This window comes from Eublepharis macularius, chromosome 4, assembly GCF_028583425.1.
Source record: "Eublepharis macularius isolate TG4126 chromosome 4, MPM_Emac_v1.0, whole genome shotgun sequence".
Taxonomy (NCBI): domain Eukaryota; kingdom Metazoa; phylum Chordata; class Lepidosauria; order Squamata; family Eublepharidae; genus Eublepharis; species Eublepharis macularius.
This window is the reverse complement of record NC_072793.1, coordinates 103,762,609-103,781,987: the sequence shown is the minus strand read 5'-3', so window position 1 is coordinate 103,781,987 and position 19,379 is coordinate 103,762,609. Positions and strand designations below refer to the sequence as shown.

The 19,379-nt window shown below is 42.3% G+C and overlaps 1 protein-coding gene across 3 annotated transcripts in view; it reads right to left on the bottom strand.

Annotated features, from left to right (window-relative positions):
- Positions 1-19,379, bottom strand: part of STAB1 (stabilin 1) — a 154,092-nt gene that overhangs the window by 119,589 nt on the left and 15,124 nt on the right. For all 3 annotated transcript variants that reach the window (XM_054976233.1, XM_054976232.1, XM_054976231.1), the window contains exons 8-12: positions 18,513-18,709; positions 16,213-16,343; positions 12,954-13,081; positions 10,424-10,518; positions 4,414-4,536 (exon numbers count right to left, since the gene is read on the bottom strand). In XM_054976233.1, the coding sequence (XP_054832208.1) occupies positions 4,414-4,536; positions 10,424-10,518; positions 12,954-13,081; positions 16,213-16,343; positions 18,513-18,709 (674 nt within the window). The remainder of the gene's footprint in view (positions 1-4,413; positions 4,537-10,423; positions 10,519-12,953; positions 13,082-16,212; positions 16,344-18,512; positions 18,710-19,379) is intronic.

Below are 19,379 nucleotides of genomic sequence, written 5' to 3'. Positions count from 1 at the left end.
AGAGCTGATTGATGGCCCTCGATTGCAGAACAGGATTTAATCAATGGTAAGAGGGGAGGTTGAAATGTTTAGGGTGGTGACTCACAAGGACCTCTATTGGCAAGATAGTACATTCCACAGTGTGGGGAGGCAGGAGCCAATCATGCCCAATCACTCAGCTTTTATTGACATTCCATTCATAACTCACTCTCCCAGGTGGGGGCTGACAACATTCTGTTGCTAGGCAGTTTGCTAATGCGAATTAAAATGCATTTGATTCAAAGTGCTTATGATTTTTATATCATAAGCAGGTCTTAAAATGGTGGAGGCCGGGCTAACTGCTCACACATTAATTTCAATGGACTTAGAAGGGTATAACTGGGCCCTGTAGAAACTCTGTTTAGGATTGCACTCTAAAAGTGCAGTAACCATAATGTGATTTGAATTCATGCTTTTCACTTGTACAAAGAACCATGTTAGTTACCTGCAAGTGGTAATATCAATTAAATTTTACTGTTTTGCAATGAAATGGTCATTTTTTAAAAAAGATGTTAACTGTGTACATATTTGAGCACAAAGTCTTGTAAATTTGTAAAATGAAATAACTGAATAAAAAATTTCCATCACAAAATAGAAATTAAGTTGCCTAACTAATTTATTTAAACCTTTTTATAACCATTTGGCTACCCAGGAAACTAGTCTTCAGAAACCGGCTGAAGTGCCTATTTAGGTCAGCAAGATTTTTGGAAGACCAGATTGATTGAACCAGATAGCTTTGATTCTTGTTTTGCTATTTTCATGAAAGAGAACCATTGAGGGGGAAGATACTAGAGGGATATGATTCCTAGGGGCTAGATGCCCAGGAAGCTGGGAAAATATATAATTTCTAATTTATTTATTTATTTACTTATTAAAACATTAATACCCTGCCTTTCCATGGGCTTCAAGGGGGTTTACAATAATCAAGCATCCTTGTTTATGTTTGTGTGTTTGCAGGAGGCCAAGTAGAAACCTTTGTCTGGGGTGGGGGGTGGTCCATGGTGGCTCTTGGAAGCCCTGCAGGGGCCATCATTTCAACCAGAAATGGCTTCAAATGGCTTCAAATAAAGAAATGGCTTCAAATGGCTTCAAATAAAGTTGCTACTGCGTGTAAATATCCTGGGAAGACAAAACCAATCCTTGCCTCTTGACACCCATGTGATACACAGTTCAACAGTACAATCCTAAGCAGACTTACATCCTATCTTACTTTAAACTCACTTGTCTTTGTAACTAGAGATGGGCATGAGCAGCAATGCAAACAAAAAAAAGCCACGGACAGCCCAATCTGCTGTTCGCGGACAAGCTGTTCGTGAGGCCTTATTCTAAACGAACAGGTGGTTGTTGCAAGCCTCATTCGTTGCTGTTTGTTGCTGTTCGTCAAGCCAAACAGTCTGGCACCTGCAATCAATTCCCTTGTCAATTTAGGCAGGGATTGTCTGAACTCTGTCTGAGCTCCTGCTGTTGCCCTGGAACCCCCAATCTAAGCCCAATTTCACTTGATAGACAGGTCTTCCTTTCAAGTGTGGAGCTCCAAATTTGTTACAAGGGAGCAAAGAGCAGTATGGAGGGGGGCTCTCAGCTCTGGCTTAGTTTGCAGACAGTGGAGAGGGAGAGACAGTTGCTGTTGGTATTTTGATAGAGAGAGTGTATTGGAGCTTGAATTTTCTTTGTGTATGGTGGGATAGGGATCTACCCCTTCAAGTTCCAGGGCTGCTGCCAGGCTCTGGGGCCAAGCTGTTATTTTTTATTGGTACCTTTCCTGGTGCTTGCTCAGGTCAGGTTTCTGGGAGTGGTGCAGTAGGGATCTTGACCAAACTTGGATGATGGCTGGAGGAGAGCCTGCTGGCCTGCTCAAACAGCCAGCCACGAACATGTTCGTGAACAGGGCCATGTTCGTGGTTGTTCGTGAGTCCCTGTTCGTGGATGACAACGAACAACGAACACCATGTTTGGGTTTTTTCTGTTCATGCCCATCTCTAGTTGTAACTCTCCCACCCTCCGCCCTCTGTTGCTTGCACCCTTTCATATAAATGCATCAGCTTAATGGATGTGCATGCATCTGATAAAGTGCGCTCTGAGCACTGGCTTACAAAAGCCTATGCTGGAATAAATTTTGTTAGTGTCTAAAATGCCACTGTACTCTTATTTTATTTTGCCACTAACTGCTAATACAACTACCCACCTAGAGTTTCTAACTGGGATTTTCTGCATGGCAAGGGAGTGAGGCACAAGCACAACCAATATCATATATCTCTGCATATATCCCAGATTAACCTCAATTTGTTGCTATGTCCAAATAGAGCATAGTTAGAAATTATTCATTTAAAGGTAATCCCAAAACACATATTTTATACTATTAACTCTTTTGGCTCCATTCCAACCCCACTGTAGTATGAGATGCTAGGAATTCTGTTAGATACCGGGACCCCTCGCAGAATTTCAAGACTCAGGGTTCCCTGCAGAAAGGAAACAACTATTATACCAGTTAAAATCTATACAGTAGACATCCTCTATGCCATTGCTGCACATAGTGAATATTGTTTACTCCATAGAATAGTGATATGTGGTTGGCTTTAGAAGGGAAAGGTATTCATATTTTGCAAGAGAAATAACAGAAGTATTTTCAGAAATGATGGAGGAGTTTCTTATGTTCAGAGTTTAAGGGGGAAAAGCACCACCAATATGTGTAACAGGTTCTCTGAATTCTCAACTTTCATTTTTAAAAAGTAAGTCTCTAGACCCTTCCATTGCCTTTCTCTTTATATCTCTGTAACAGAAGGGACTAAAGAATTATGTCTTTAAAAAAAAACGAAAGCTGGAATTTCAGAGGCCATGTTATGCATATTGGTATACCATTATATCAATATAACAATATTCAATTGCCAATTTATTTTAAAAAATTAAAAGGCCCCATGGTAGGGGGTGGAAATGACCACTGCAGGGTCAGCGTCAAGGAAAATGGCTGCCATGTGGGTGGGGAAATCCAAATTTTTGTACCCAGATGGCAGACATTCAGCCTTTTATTGTATTCATTTCCAAAATGTCAGAACAAAGCACATTTGAGAAATATCAGAGAAAAGCTTGAGAAACCACAATGTTTTAAGGAAGCAAGAAAAACCCTACTTCCCAACATAATTGACAAATAACTTGCTTGGAAACAGCCCATGTGTAGTATCACATCTATGACAGGCCCATTCCCACAAATAATCAGTGCAGCACCTGCTTGCTTGTACCACCCTCAGTTCAGATGGCCAGGCAACTTGCCTCCTACCTGTCAACCTGTGATCTAGAGTGATCCATGCAATGGTCACCTACAGGACGGATTACTGTAACTCGCTCGCTGCCCTTGTGTCTGCTCTAGAAGTTACAATTGGTTCAGAATGCAGTGGCACATGTCACTTACTACGCCTATTCTGTGCCAGCTGTGCTGGCTCCCAGTGGAGTTCCAGGTCAGGTTCTAGGTTCTAGTCTTGACTTTTAAGGCCTTTAGCAGACAGGGACATACATACCAATGGCACTACTTCTGGCCCTACATTCCCTTGAGGCTGTTCCAGTCAGCAGACAAACAGCTACTGGTGATCCCTGGCCCCAAGGAGGTTCGTCTTGCCTCAAGCAAGGCCAGGGCTTTTTCGGTCCTGGCACCTACCTGGTGGAACTCTCTGTGGAGGCCCGGTCTCAACAAGATCTGTTATCATTTTGCTGGACCTGCAAGATGGAGATGCTCCACCAGGCTTATGGGGGTTGAAGCAGATTAATCATCCAGCTGGCCCCTCCCAGTGGGGAGGGGATATATGCCCAAACCTACACTGATTGCATTTTTACCACCTCACTCTGTGGACTTGAGGTGCTGAGATGTAGGGTGCAATATGAACTGCCTTTTCTGTTTAATGCTGTATCTACATGATTGCTACCAACATTTTTAATTGTTCTTAATTGTTGTTATGTATCTATGATGTAAACCCACTCTGAGCCTGCTTGCGGGGACAGTGGACTATAAATAAAATAAATAAATAAATAGCTCTGACAAAAACAACAAAGAAAAAGACAGCAACATAGGAGAAAAGCAACAGGAGTGAATGGTTGATTTATAAAGAAAGTTTACAAGTCTATTATTAGTCTAGACTGTAAAATATTGTAATATTGTACATAAATGAAAAGCAAAGAGAATAGTGAAATGCTTTCAGACTAAATCCTCAAGAAGCAGTTGAAAAGTGGAACAAAACATAAAAGTTGCACTGTGAGGAAATAGTGAGCATCTCATGGTTAAGGTCCTATAGGACTTTAGAATAGTGGCAAGAAAACAAAAGAACAAGAGATTCACAAGATGAGAATGAATTTAAAGCTCCATTACAAGAAGTTCAATTTAGTCCCTATAATAACAAATTATTTTACCTGAGCACTGAAGATCACTTTATGTCCTGACAATGTCCACAGAACCTTAGTTTTGATCATATCATTTAGCAAATGCTGTCCAGGAATTATGTGCATTCTGCATAAATCAGGTGCAAACATTTCCTTTGAGGAGACAAATTAAATAACAAAAAAAAGCAAAAAGTGTTCACACATACAGTATCTTTTATAACAAAATTTGCACTTCCACAATACCAACCATTTTTCGCAAATAATATATCCTACAAGATAACATATCAAAAAGGTTCTGCTAGCAGTGGAACCTGCATCTGATGCCTCTTCCAACAGAGGAAGGCTTTTTATGACAGTGTGCCATCACGCTTTGGGTACTGTGCAGGCCCAGGCCAGTCATGGAGATGATTTCCAGAACTTTCTATAAAACTAGAAGTGCCCTTCCTCCACTCAGTGTCTTTCTGTCAAAACTGAGACATGAGCAGGGGGAGGGGTGCTCAGCCGGCATCCCTGTGACTTACTGAAGAGGTGGATGTGAAGCCCTCAGATGAAGAGACCATGGCAGACTGCCTTCCCAAGAGCTGCTTCACATCTCACATGAACATCTGTCAAAAAGAGTTTATAAAGGAGGGGATGGTAAAGCAGGTGACTGTTCTACAAATGTCCATGAAAGAATGCCCTGAAAAAATGTAGCCGGAAAGGTGGGCCCCAGTGAGTAAAGGACATAGAACATTCACTCATTTGCGACAAAGGGCACAGGAACATGTTGTGAACAGAGGGTCGTAATTTAAAGCCAAAAACACATTTAGCTTAATAGTGAATGCACTGGGCATTAAAAACACTGCTATAAAAGAGAGCATCAGGGAAGTGCAGGAAGCAAAATGTTATCAGGAGCTTACACATAAATATGAATAATGCCAAGGAAAAGTTTGACTGCAGGCAAGAGGAACAGCATTGGATGGTATCTGAAGAAGTGAGCTGTGACTCACTAAAGCTCATATCCTACCACAAATTTTGTTAGTCTTATAGGTGCTACTGGACTCTTGCTCTTTTCTACAGCATTGAAATAGTGATTGAACAAAAAAAAATCCTTTAGAAGCTATTTAGAGTCAGATTGGGAAGAAAACAGACACTTCCCACTGTGTATTGCAACTTGATTGTAATTTTTTGAGTGATGTGTTTTATTTAGTTTTAATGGTTTTTTAAGACTTCTCTTTAATATGTATATTTTTATGTAATTTCGTAATCTGTTAGCTGACTTGGGAGGCCCTGATGAGGGTAGAAAAGCTTGGTATAGATTTTGTAAATAAATAATAATGCATAACTGGGCCTAATGTGGCCAAAAAGAGGATGGGTAGGATTTACCATAACTGGACCTTGTGCTTAGGTTTGCCAAGGGCACCAGGGTACAAAGGGAGGGTTCCGGGGGCTGGACAGTATACTATAGATTTCTTACTCCTTGGTGTAGAGCATGGCCATTTCAACACAGGTTATCTGTCCCAGGTTCAATGCTGTTGGGAAGCAGGGTTTTTTTCCCCATTTCCCACAGCATTGCAGTGCTTTTATGCACCTCCCAGGGTTTCCTCAGCTTTTCTTTTGGCTTTCTCAATCTACTTTTCTGTGACATTTTCAGAAAGATCGCAGAAAAGCCTAGATGCCTGACATGTGGAAGGGAAATTCAGATTACACACACACACACAGAGCAGGCATTTTCCCTGACACTGTCTCCATATTGGACCTGTGTCTGCACTTTTTCTGTGTGGGGAGAAAACTTGGAAGAGAACCCTTGAAACACCGCATTGAAATCTGAAGGGGGAGTTAATCATCCAGCATTCAGAAGAAAACCTGAAGAGGTATGGGGCCAAATGAGAAAAAAAAAATGCCTGTACAAAAAAAGGCCTTAGTTTTGGTTTGTGATTTGCTAAGATAACGTCATTTGAGAGCCTGGTAGTATTAGTTTATAACATTTTGGTCAACATTTATCTTCCAGGACTTCAAAATAGGTGTGTCATGCACATCTCAGGAAAAAAGCTGGTAATGGTTCATAAATGGTTCATAAAGACCTGGTAATTAGCAAGGGAAGAGGAAATTGCAGAAGAGGGATACAGCTTCCTGCCCAGTGCATTTAGCTTACTGCCCTCCTGATCCACAGGAGCTAAATCAGAGGTGGAGTGCTGTTTATTCTGCAGTGCATTAAAAATGGAGATGGTAAAGTGGTATGTATAAAGGAAAAAACAACCCATCTATTAGAGTATGTGTGCTCTAAAGGATTCTAATAGCAGTTCTGACAGAAGACCTTTAGCAAGAGCTTCATTGTCCAAGGACTTCCTCCTGTGGAGCAGCCATTCTGAGCAGAGACATAAGTCATGGAGAGTGGAGTTGCTAAAAATAGAACTACGACTCCAAGGGCAGGCAGAACCCAATTTTTACTATAAGGATTGATGATTTTCAAACACTTCTAAGAAAAAAAGAGGTCAACCTCAAGAATGAGGTGAGGGAAAGCTGAAAACAGTAATGGAGTCCTTTTCACTGTGGCAACAAAGAGAGAACTGAGGGATGAGTGTTTCTTCCCTTGCTCACATTTAATTTTTAGCAGGAAAATGGCAAGGGGAAGAGGGATGCTTCTAATTGTCGCGAAAATTCTGGAATTTTTTTCCATGGTCATCTTAGGCCTGCATATATAGGACTGTACAAAAGCCAAGACAATGAACAGAAAATAATCCCCTCATGTCAATGCTTCCAATGCTGCAATATTTCCACATTAAAGGTAAAGGTAGTCCCCTGTGCAAGCACCAAGTCATTACTGACCCATGAGGGACGTCACTTCACGACGTTTTCTTGGCAGACTTTTTATGGGGTGGTTTGTCATTGCCTTCCCCAGTCATCTACACTTTACCCCCAGGAAACTGGATACTCATTTTACCGACCTCGGAAGGATGGAAGGCTGAGTCAACCTTGAGCCGGTTATCTGAACCCAGCTTCCGCCAGGATCAAACTCAGGTCGTGAGCAGAGCTTGGGCTGCAGTACTGCAGCTTACCACTCTGCGCCACGTTTCCTTCCACATTAACAGCAGCCTATGGAAGTACATAATATCGAAAATTGTATTGATTGTTTACTAATTCAAATATCCATTAATTATTTATATAGTATATATTATTTTAATTCTTTATGCAGAGCAATGGGGATTACAGTACTGTAAAATCTTTGAATGTTTCATTTTGATATCTCAAAAGAACTATTGTTTTGTGTCTTACAAACATCCAGATATGTGTTAGTAAAACAATTTACTTTCAGAATAATGTGTTTCCTCAAAAACATGAAGTGCCATTTAAATGCTATAAACAGAGAGTTCTACTATAGATTTCCACAAGTGGCATGTGTCATGTATCCAAGCATCCATGCCATTGTTGTGTTCTGCATCTTATACTGAGAGTGATATAAGCATTCGTGCCATTATTGTGTTCTGCATTTTACACTGTGGAGGTGGAAAAGGAGGGGGAAGATGTACCGAAAACCAATCTGAAAAAAGGGGAAGATGGTAACTGGTACAAAATCGATAAATTATACATCCCAGCCAGCCTGAGAGGGGAAGTGCTAAAACAATGTCATGATTCCAAACTGGCATTTTGGATATTTGAAAACCTTGCATCTTGTACAAAGGCAGTTTTGGTGGCCATGAGAAAAGACATTTCTCAATATATATCTTCTTGTCCAGTATGTATAATGGGGAAACCCAGAGGGGAAAAAACCCTGGACTGTTACAACCACTAGAAACCCCTTCTAGACCATGGGCTGTGGTCTCAATGGACTTTATCACTGACCTTCCCCCTTCAAAGGGACACACTGTCATTCTAGTGGTGGTTGATTTGTTTTCAAAACAAGCCCATTTTGTTCCATGTACTTCTAACCCCACAGCAAAGAAACTGGCCACCCTTTTCATGCAACACGTGGTCAGGCTCCACTCATTTCCTGAAAAGGTAATCTCCGACAGGGGAACACAATTCATTGCCAACTTCTGGTTGGAGCTAATGAAAGTAGCTGGAATTGAACAAGGACTCCACTCTGCTCATCACCCAGAGACTGATGGACAAACAGAAAGAACTAACCAAGCATTAGAACAATTCCGTAGATGTTATATCAATTACCAACAGGATAATTGGACTGATTTTCTAGTTTTTGCAGAATATTGTTATAACAATACAATACATAGTTCTACAGGACGGTGCCTCCCCATTTAAAGTAGCACAAGGCTATGAAGGCACAGCCATGCTGTTTGCTTAAACCCCAAAATCTCAACAGCCAGGAGATTTGGGAGAGTGGTGGACTCAAGGTGGTTTCTCTGGCTCCGTGGTCCTCGGGTTTGACTCCAATGACATGATGCCGGTAGCTAAACTCCAGGGGTTTCGGGTGCAGAGGGAAAAAAGGGACTTCTGCCAAAATGTCAATCCTAGGGTGGCAGTCCCTGGCAGTTAGATCCCCAAGCCGCTAAGAGCAAGCACGGAGGTGCATTGGTTGAAGAAACTTTATTCAGAGATCTATTCAGTTCAGGTGTACATTTGTAGGTAGAAGTTCACAGAAGTGATTATTCAAACAATAGGACTACTGATTAGAGGGTGGCAGTCCCTGGCAGATAGATCCCCAAGCCCCTAAGAGCAAGCACGGAGGTGCATTGGTTGAAGAAACTTTATTCAGAGGTCTATTCAGTTCAGGCGTACATTTGTAGGTAGAAGTTCACAGAAGTGATTATTCAAACAATAGGACTACTGATTATAGGGGACGTTCTCCTGCCCTCTGGCTCGTTTGCATTCAGGCACGAAAACTCAAAAAGTTACATGGGAACAGAGTAGTTTAGTCTAGACAAAATACATAGTGGAATCATTCCCTCCTGTGAAAAAGATACATTTCAGTACACAGCTGCAGCTCTTCTCCAAGGACACCCAGAAGTGAAAGTACATATTTCTTAGAGATAACAAAGAGGCCACTGGCTCCTCTGGAAATTAGTATTAGCAGTCTAGACACCCTCAGGTGACTTATATAAAATGCATAAGATACAGTATTTAACTTTGGCATTATTTCAGTATGAGTTTAAGATGCAATGAAAAATGCAGAACACAATAATGGCATGGATGCTTATATCACTCTCAGTGTAAGATGCAGAACACAACAATGGCATGGATGCCTGCATACATGACAGCATGTCATTCTTTGAAGATTAAATAGCAACCTCTTGAAATATTACTGAAGTATTTTTAGAATATATGCTATGATTTGTGTTTTACAATTCATAATAAACCTAGCAATATCAGACAGTGAGGTTTTAATTTTTTAAAAGGAAGAGTATTTGTGCCTTTGCTATGCATGTGTAGTTAAAAAGGTCCATTTAATTGTTTATAACAGCTCTCACTTTGTAGGGAACAAGTGAGCAGACCAGAGCAGGCTTGCCATTTCCCTGGTGGGGGTGGGGGATTCAGCCTCTGCCCACCACCATCTCTCAGCTGCCTGTGGGGGGTGGGAAAGCAATTTAGTGTTTCAGGCTAATTTTTACTCAGTCAGACCCCATTGCTTTCATGTTGTGCCAGGAATGACTTTATTCCTGGTGCAATGTGGGATGTCGCCCCATGTGATTCCTCTGACCCCCATCCCCCAGTTGCCCCCCCCCCAGAGACTTGGTAACCCTAGATCAGAAATAGCAGCTCTCTTAAGGAATAATCACTGGTGACTTGAAATAGAAGCTTTTCGCTACCCTTTCAACATGCAAATCAAATGTCAGTATCAGGGCCATGACAGCTGCTGTAGCATAGTGGTTAAATGGTCAGGTTGTGAATAAGTACCCTGCTGGTTCGAATCCCACTACTGCCATGAGCTCAGCATGCGGCCTTGGGTAAGCCACTCCTCTCAGCTCCAGCTCCCCAGCTGTATTGTGGGGATAATAATGACACTGACTATGTTCACTGCTCTGAGTGAAGCACTAATCTATCTAGAAGAGCAGTATATAAGTGCAGTTGTTATCATTAATTACCAGGAGGCATGGGTACTTACATTGAAGTACTGAGTTCTATCATGATACAGTCCAGTGGATGGCACAAAAACTGTGAAAGGTCCATATTTTCTCAGCAATAATGCACAACCTAAATCTGTTAAAAGACAAACAATGAGTATTTTAAAGCACAGATAATAATCCTGTGCAGATATCACAATAAATGTGTGTGTGTGTGAGCGGGGGGGATATGATGAGATGCATTGTACCAGCCCCCAATTGCCATACATTTGGTTCAATGTTCACATAAGAGCTCATACATGTACAAATGGGTTCTCATTCTTACTAAGAAAGCTGTATGTGAGAAGGCTTTATACAGACATGTGTTCAACATGCCACATGGATATTGGCAATGTGGACAGTGCTTGAGATTCATCCCTGTCTCTCTAAATACTGATAACATCTGTCCAAGGATGACCATGGATATGTTACTTTCTCAGGGCTGTTTCTTCACATCAGGCTACCTAAGTGACTGCTTGGAGTGGCACAATAAGGAAGGTACTGATGAACTACAAGGACTCCCAGCAAAGAGCAGCATGGGAGGTGACTGGCATCTCCTCTTGGCTTGAATCCAGCTGGTAGCAGAGTGGGACAAGGAGGACATGCATATACCTTGCAAGGGGCAACAAAGTGCCTTGAACTGGCCCTGTACTTCCTTTAGAAAAAAGTTTGTTCAATCCACTATGTCTCCAGACAGGGTTAAATAGCAAGACTTTTTCAGGAGATGATCAGCTGGTATAGCAGTGGGAAATTTCACCCACCTGCCTTTTCCCAGTGTTTTTCTTCAAAAAGTTCTAATACTCATACATAAGGTTGTGCCACCAGTCCCCCCTCCCTCTGCAGATCCCCACTAGGCCATTCCTGAGGGCCACTCTCTTTCGCTGGCTGAGTGGGGCCAGCTGAAGCACAATGTGGGTCAGAAGGTCATAATCAACAGTGTCAAACGCTGCCGTCAGATCCAATTACACCAGCAGCGCTGACCTGCCTCGATCCAGATGCTAATGAAGATCATCTGTGAGGGTGACCAGCGCTGTCTCCATCCTGTGGCCAGGGAAGAAGTCAGACTGAAATGGATCCAGGACTGAGGAGTCATTCAGGAATACCTGCAGCTGCTCCACCACCACCCACTCAATCACCTTACCCAGGAACAGGCAATACAAAACTGGGCAGTAACTGGATGGATCTGTGAGGTCCAAAGATGGCTTCTTCAGAAGGGGCTTTACCACTGCCTCTTTCATTCAGTGCTCCAGAGAACATGCCCAAGCTCAAAGAGAAATTAATGCTCTCCGCCAATGGGACCCAAAGTTTGTCACCACTGGATTTAACCAGTCATGATGGACAAGGGTCCAAGGGGCAAGTGGCAGGCCTCACAGCAGCAAGGGTCCTGTCAACCTCATCCTGGGAGAGGCAGCTAAAGTGATCTAAAACCGAACCAGAAGATGGCCAAGGGGCCTCCAGTTCATGTACTGTTTCAACTGTGGCCGGCAAGTCCTGGCAGAGGGACAAGATTTTACCTGCAAAGAAGCGCCCAAAGGCCTCACAGCTAAGTCCTGAATCAACAATTTGCCTTTCTACTGCGATAGGGAGACTAAAGGTCAAATTGTTCTAGATAATTGAGGTGGGTGGGAGCTTGTGGATGCAATAGAAGCGGCATAAAACTCCTTTTCGGTCGCTTTCACTGCCATCTCATAGGCTTTCATAAGCATCCTATGAGATGTTCTTGCTCCTTCGTCACGACTATGCCACACACTCGCTCTAGCCATCTCAGCTCCTGTTTCATCCGTCATAGCTCCTCAGTATATCACGGGGCTAGTTTGGTGCGGGGGCAGAGAGGGTGATGGAGAGCAACTTCATCGATGGCTTCAGAGAGATGGGCATGCCAGTCCTCTACCAGCACATCCAGTGAGCTGCAAGAGGGCATTGGATCCCATAGAGCAGTCGGATCCATAAGTCTCCATGGGCAAGCATAAATCAGCTCACCACCTATGCAGGGGGTGGGTGAGGTGCACCCAAACAGCCCTTTAGGACAAAGTGTTCTGAACATGGCACCACTTCAATTACATCCAGATCCACATGAATGCCCATCCCAAAGATCAACTATAGCGTGTGGCCTGCCTGATGCATGGGAGCTGCCACAAATTGGGAGACTCCCAATTGGTGCTGCCATGGAAGACACTAGGTCCACAACCTGTGAGGAGGCAGCATCGTCAGCATGAACTGCCATGTCTGCAGCAGTGGGAAGGAGGAAATGCAATGGACAGTTATATTGCCATTTGATTGTTCTTAAATTTCTCCTTAACTATACTTAAAGGCAGAAAACACAGCTGCCACAGGGGCTGAACACAGGCTACTCTGACAAAGAGTTGCATAAAGTGGCCCAGCTTCCTCACAATCATTCACACTGTAATTCTAATGCCCTTTGTTATTCACATTACAAATTTGGTGAATGCAAACTTGAGACAAATGGAAATTTTAATTACTCTCTGGTATACTCTTCTAGATGCTTAATCAAATATATTTTTAAAGAGTTACCAAACATTGATTTTGCGCTTCTTAGTCTCCCGAGCATTCTTCCCCGCATATTCAGCTCAGAAATCTCATCAATGAGCGATTTGTAGCAGCTCCTCCCATCTCCAATTTCACCTTCTTTGCAGACACAGCTGACCAACAAGAGAGCAAGATAATTTGTGAAAATTATTGGTTTTACTTACCAGTTGTGATAGCAACCAAGTCATAAAGATTTGACAAGTTTCATCTCTGGTAGTGCCAGGTATACACAAGGTATGGTATAGGGTGGATAATGGAAAATACCTAGAAAATACCTTCTAGTATGTCATATGGTTTTTAATATAAATATGTGGGAGGGGTGGGCATCAACCCTGCTCACCCTCCATCCACCATCATGGCCCTCTTTGGCCCCACTGGCCTCAGAAGTGAGAGTAGAGTGGGTTAGGCAAGCAGTGTATTACTGCTCCTCTCTCCATGGACTTTCTCCTTCATAGCTCTGTAAAGAAGCTCTGATCTGTCCTCATAGGCCTGTTCCACCACACTTTTGAAGGCAGTCTTGCAGGCTGCACAAGCTTTGCCCTGGCCATTGCCTTCCTGAAGACGGATGGCCTCCTGCAAAGAGATTTGGTGTGGGCTATCTCCAGACACCTATCATTGGGCATAGCCAAGGAGACCTCATCTGGACCTTCTCTGCCTCTGCCATCTCTGCCAAACACACAATAGCAACCAGTGACCCAAATCCTCCCAATGCAGACAGAACCAACAATGCCCAACAGAATCAACATCAAACCAGAGAATCCCAGCAGAACCAAACTGAAGCAAGGAACACTGTTACAAGCCAACAGAACCAGTGTCACTCACAGATGCCAGGCATAACCAAGAGCCAATACAAGCACAACAGAACCAGTATCAAACCAGAGAATCCCAGCATCCAACATGGAGAGCCAGTAGTACCAACGCAGCCAGCCAGACCTGGCAGTGATATGGCAAGCAACCTACACTGACACACACACACACACACACAGTAACACTGCCTCCCCTCTCCCTCCTCCTGTAGCCTGGGAAACCTGCAAAGGGGAAAAAACCAAGCTGCTGCAACCTTTAAAACATCATTCCCAGATATTCCCAGACATATTTGGGTTATTTGAGAATGTAAATACTGGTTTATATGAATATACCCAGATAAGCTAGATATATCTGGATATACTGGAATAATAGATCAGCTGTTTCCAGAACGGGAACTATCTTGTGGGGTTCCACAGGGCACAATCTTATCTCCCATGTTATTCAACCTCTATGTAAAGCCTTTAGGAAAACTCCATTTGCAGCTATGGAGTTGGATGTCACCAATATGCAGATGACACCCAACTCTATATCTCGCTATCCAGATGCCCTCAGGATGCAGTAGAAGTCTTGGATCAATGCCTGACAGCTGTAGTGAAATGGCTAAAAATGAACAAATTGAAATTGAACTAAGACAAGTTGGAAGTGATGTTTGTTAGGAAGACAGAGATCTTGAAGGACATTGTACTCCCCACTTTCAACGGAGTTCGTCTGACCCTTGCAGATGCGGTTAAAAGCCTAGGGCTTATATTGGATCCAATGCAACTTATAGAACAACAAGGCAGCTGCAAAAAACACCTTTTACAACCTCACTGTAGCCTGAAAGATGGCTTCTTACCTCGACCTGGCCGACCTGGCCACCTGGATCCATGCTACAGTAACATCAAGACATGACTATTATAATGCACTATACATAGGTCACCCGTCCAAATTAACTAGGAGACACCAATTGGTGCAAAATATTGTGGTGCAACTGCTATTTGGAGCAAGCAGGAGCACGGGCATCCTTCCCATTCTGCAGTCACTCCATTGGCTATCTATCAGTTACCACGCCCAGTTCAAGGTATTGGTTATCACATACAAAGCTCTTCATGGCTTGGTCCAGCATACCTATGGGACCACCTCCCTCCCTATGTTCTTCCACGACAGCTGTGCTTATCTGAACAGGATCTCCTGCAAGTGCCACCCTGAACATGGGTGAAATCAACAGCAGCCTGTACACAGGCTTTCTCTGTGGTGGCTCTGTGGAATGGCCTGCCTGAGGAGGTCAGGAAAGCCCCTACTCTCTTAGATTTCCACAAACTATGCAAAACTGAATTTTTCAAAAAACCTTTTGCATTATAGGGAGGGGCTCTCAGATGCTTTGCTAATGAGTTAAGGACCATAGACTTCACCACTATGTTGCCTTACATACTACCTGTTGTCTTAAATATGTGTTCCTATTAGCTACTTACTTGTGCTTCTAATGTCAGCCCTAGAATTGCTTATGCTCTGTTTCAGCACTTCTTCAACTCTGTATTGCATTCTTACTAATGCTATGTCTTTGTAAAATTGTGTTTATTTACCTTATGGCATTGTTTATGGAAATGTCCTTGAAATTGACTGTACTGATCTCACACTGTGTAATCCACCTTGAGTTTTAGTGAGAAAGGCAAACTATAAATGACATAAATTTTAAAAAATAAAATAAATACAAAAAAGCTATTTTTCAAGTATATTTTTAAACTGGATGTAGCCAATTGCATATCCCTCGTCAAGATTTAAAAGGTCAGGCTATCACAGAGGGGTTCCACACCACAGACTGACTTCTGTCAGCCAACTGGTCTTTGGGTCAGGGCTTGTAGCAGCACCCTGCCTCAGTAAGTCCTTGTCCTACTCCCTGCTTCCCTAGTACCCAGTTGTATGACAGGCAGGTCTTTAAAGGTCTTTTTGCCACTGGCTTCTTGGAAGGGATTTGAGGCTCCCCTTCCATATGGAGTAGCTGTTGATTAGAGCAGCGTCACCTGTACCTCTCAACACTACACAGAACATTAACATTTCACTGTATTTATTATTGATTTTATCTACCCTTCTTGCTGAAATTGAAGAAATACTACAAAATTTAAAAGAATTCAATAGAAACAATATAATATATACAATAAGCAAAGCAATAAAACTGCATACTTTTTTTCAAAGAAATTATAACTACAACCCTATTCTATTATAACAATATCCTCCCGAAAAATTCCATTTTACGTATTCTGTGGAATGATAAAAGCGTAGCAGCCTTCCGGATCTTATCAGGCGGGCCATTCTACCAGGTGGGAGCTGTAACAGAGAATGCTTGGTATGGGCAGTTGTTGATCAATTTGTTTTGTATTCCAGTATTATGAGCAGACAATTTTGCTATGGAATGGATTCCCTACCCTGCATTTTTAAAAAGGTTATCTACACAGCTTACCTGACAGTCCCATCTGGGCTTACTTCACACTTTGAATTCTTTTCACAGTGGTTCTGTCGACATTCACTAGTAAACGTGCAGCCCATTGCAGCATTTGTGCTAGTCATTCCTGGTTTACACGTGCACATTGACTGAAGAAAGAAAAAGCAGTGTACAAATGTTGTGTTTATCGGAATTGGGTGGTTTTGAGAGAACATTTGAGTGTGGTCCAGCATTTCTCATCCTTATGCAGTTCAGACATCTGCAGTACTCTAGCACATGGTGATCCGACTACACATGAGGAAATTAATTGGGTAATTACAGACTGTCTACAGTCTGACTGGTGAGGTCTTGTTCTTGTCATGGACCAGAGTGTGGGACCTTCTCATCAGGAAAAGAAGTGGTAGCTGGGCACCTAACACAGCTGCAGAAAGAGACAGTCAAGACTTCTCCAGGAGCTGCCTCTGATGTTCAGGAAGAGCCATAAGACTCTTAGTCAGTCCACTCACCCTAGGATACTGCCCTGCCTTCTGATTTGGACTTGGACCCTGAATCCCCCCATCCCAAAGCCTAGTGCTGAACTAGAGATCTCTCTTCCACTGACCTCTGACCTCTCCAAGCCATGAACCCTCTCAGCCTCATTGTACTACTTGCCACCAGAACAGGATGTGACACCTTTAAATATTGGCAACTCACTCTTGGAGGGGAGGGGCCTTTATCTCCATCTTCAGTTGAAAGAGTATTTAAGGCTGCAGTTTATTTTCAGACTTTGCTGGTTGTCCTGGCAAAGGCTGCAGTAACTTGACTCCTGGACTTCAGCCTTGAGCTCAACAGTTTTCTACCATCTTACCCATTCTTTGTGAGAATTTCTTCAATTGTCTAATTTGTATCTAAAGCCATGAACTATATGGTGGAGCAATTTCTGTGCATATCCCCACTGCACAGGGAAGCCATTGAAATTCACAAGCATAAGCAAAACTTCAACAGGAAAGAAGAAACCTTAAGAATGAACAGAGCATGGTTTCCAGTTCTGAAAAACACCAGGCTAACAAAACATTCTAACCCCCGACAATAGCCCTGCAGAGAAGATTAGCACATCAAGTACCAATCCATATGCAAAAGAACCTCCTCAGGATACAGTGAAGCCTCCCGCCATTAGCATTCCACACCCTGGGAAACTCTTACAGGATGACTCAGCTCAACCCCACCCCTCCTGAGTAGATACAAATGACCTACATCTTTTCCATACTGTGACACTGAGAGATCTCTGTCTTTTGGTGCTACACCTCTGAAGATGCCAGCCACAGCTGCTGGCGAAACGTCAGGAACTACAATGCCAAGACCACGGCAATACAGCCCGGAAAACCCACAACAACCATACTTTTACATAGCCAAATTCAGTTGTAAAGACACTCTGTGTACAGAAATTCATGTAATAATTTTCTGGATTTTTTTTTAAAAGCAGTCATCCTTCCACTATATAATTGCTACCTTGTTGCTTACTCCTCATACATCATATTGGTTTGATATTCAGCTCCCCTTTGGTTGGGTGGACATAGAATAACTGACATGACTGATGTACATGTAGCATATGAACGCTTTTCAAAAGGGAGGATGTTAGAGACATTAACCAAACCAGTAATGATTTTGAATGTAATTGGGCACATAGCTGCCAGGGAATTATTTTGAACCTCAAAAATGAATGGCTTTCAAAGAATTATCAAAATGATGCTTTCTTTACAAACTGAAGAACACAAGAAATTATAGTAAAGCCTGTGAGTATAATAGTTGTAGTTTCCCAAAGTACCACACTGACAAAAATATGCTTATTTGGTCTCTAATTTTATTCCTACCCTATCTGTGCCCTCCCCATCCAAGCTACTTCTAGACAAATTTAGGAGATTCACTGCATAAACTACTTGATCTGCATGACCTTGTGCTAGTCATGCTCTCTCAACCTAATCTGCTTCACAGGTTTGTTATTTGTGTGAATAAAATGGAGAAAGGGAAAATTATTGCTTTGGGTCCCCATGGGGGGAAAATGTGGGGTATAAACATCTAAATAAATAAACATTGTCTCCAGTCTCTTTGTTGATAGATGTTTCAACTTTAAGATTTCAGCAACAGAAGCTTTATTTTTCTAGGAAATGTCCTCTTCAAGCACTTTTAAAATGGTTAACTATTTAAATAAATCTATAAGAGTAGATCTCTAAAATAAGGAGTGTATGAAGTACCTTATAGTCAATTTTAATGGGATAACAACTGAATTTCTGCTTTAAAACATAAATAAAGCAATTTACATATAATGTTCATCAGCTTACCTTTCCTGGACTTAAGAACTTACAGTAGGTGGAATTTTCAGGGCAATTTCCATTATTACTGAGACAGGGATTTAGGGGTTGGCATATCGTACCATCTCCTTGGTACCCATATTTGCAGGTACATTCATACTTTGTTGGCCCAAGAGTCTTGCAAACAGCAAATGAGGAGCATGGAGAGGACCTGCAAGGATCTTGAGCTGGAAATAATGTAAAATGAGAAAACTGGGAACTTATAACCTAGTTAAAAGTTTTCCACCAGAATTTAGATGTTTTGCAGTAGGAATGTAGTCAACCAATGGAAGCAGCAGTAGATTTTGATGAAGTACAATGGCTCGAATCTAAGGATAGTTACTAAATGGAAGTTTCTCAGCAATTACACCACTACACAAGAACGGTGGGGGTCCCTCAGTAAGAGCCCAGTGTTGGCACTACAGTCACTGGTTTTGCCCATACCCTTTGTACCATTCCAAGCAATCTTCATGAGACTTCTGCGCTTGACACTGATTATTTACAGCTGATATTTGCAGGCTTCTATGTTTGTGTATTTTATTGGTTTCTACTGGGGTGCATTAGGGGAAGTGGATGGTATCAAAATAGTTCTAACAGTGTTGGGTACTCTTAAAGGACACTTTTTCTCTTAAAGACCACACTACAAATAATAATCTGTTTCTTTAACTTGGAGTTCACTCTCTGTCCTCAGACGGTGGAAGTGTGCCCTTTGTAGAACAGACAAATAAAAATATTTCTGGTCATCTGGACCAAGTCCTGTGGACTTCCATCTCATTTAGCTTATCTTTTCCACATATGCTTGTGTTGACTTTGGCCTGCTCATCAGTCCTCAGCTATGTCTAACAAAGAGGTTTAGTG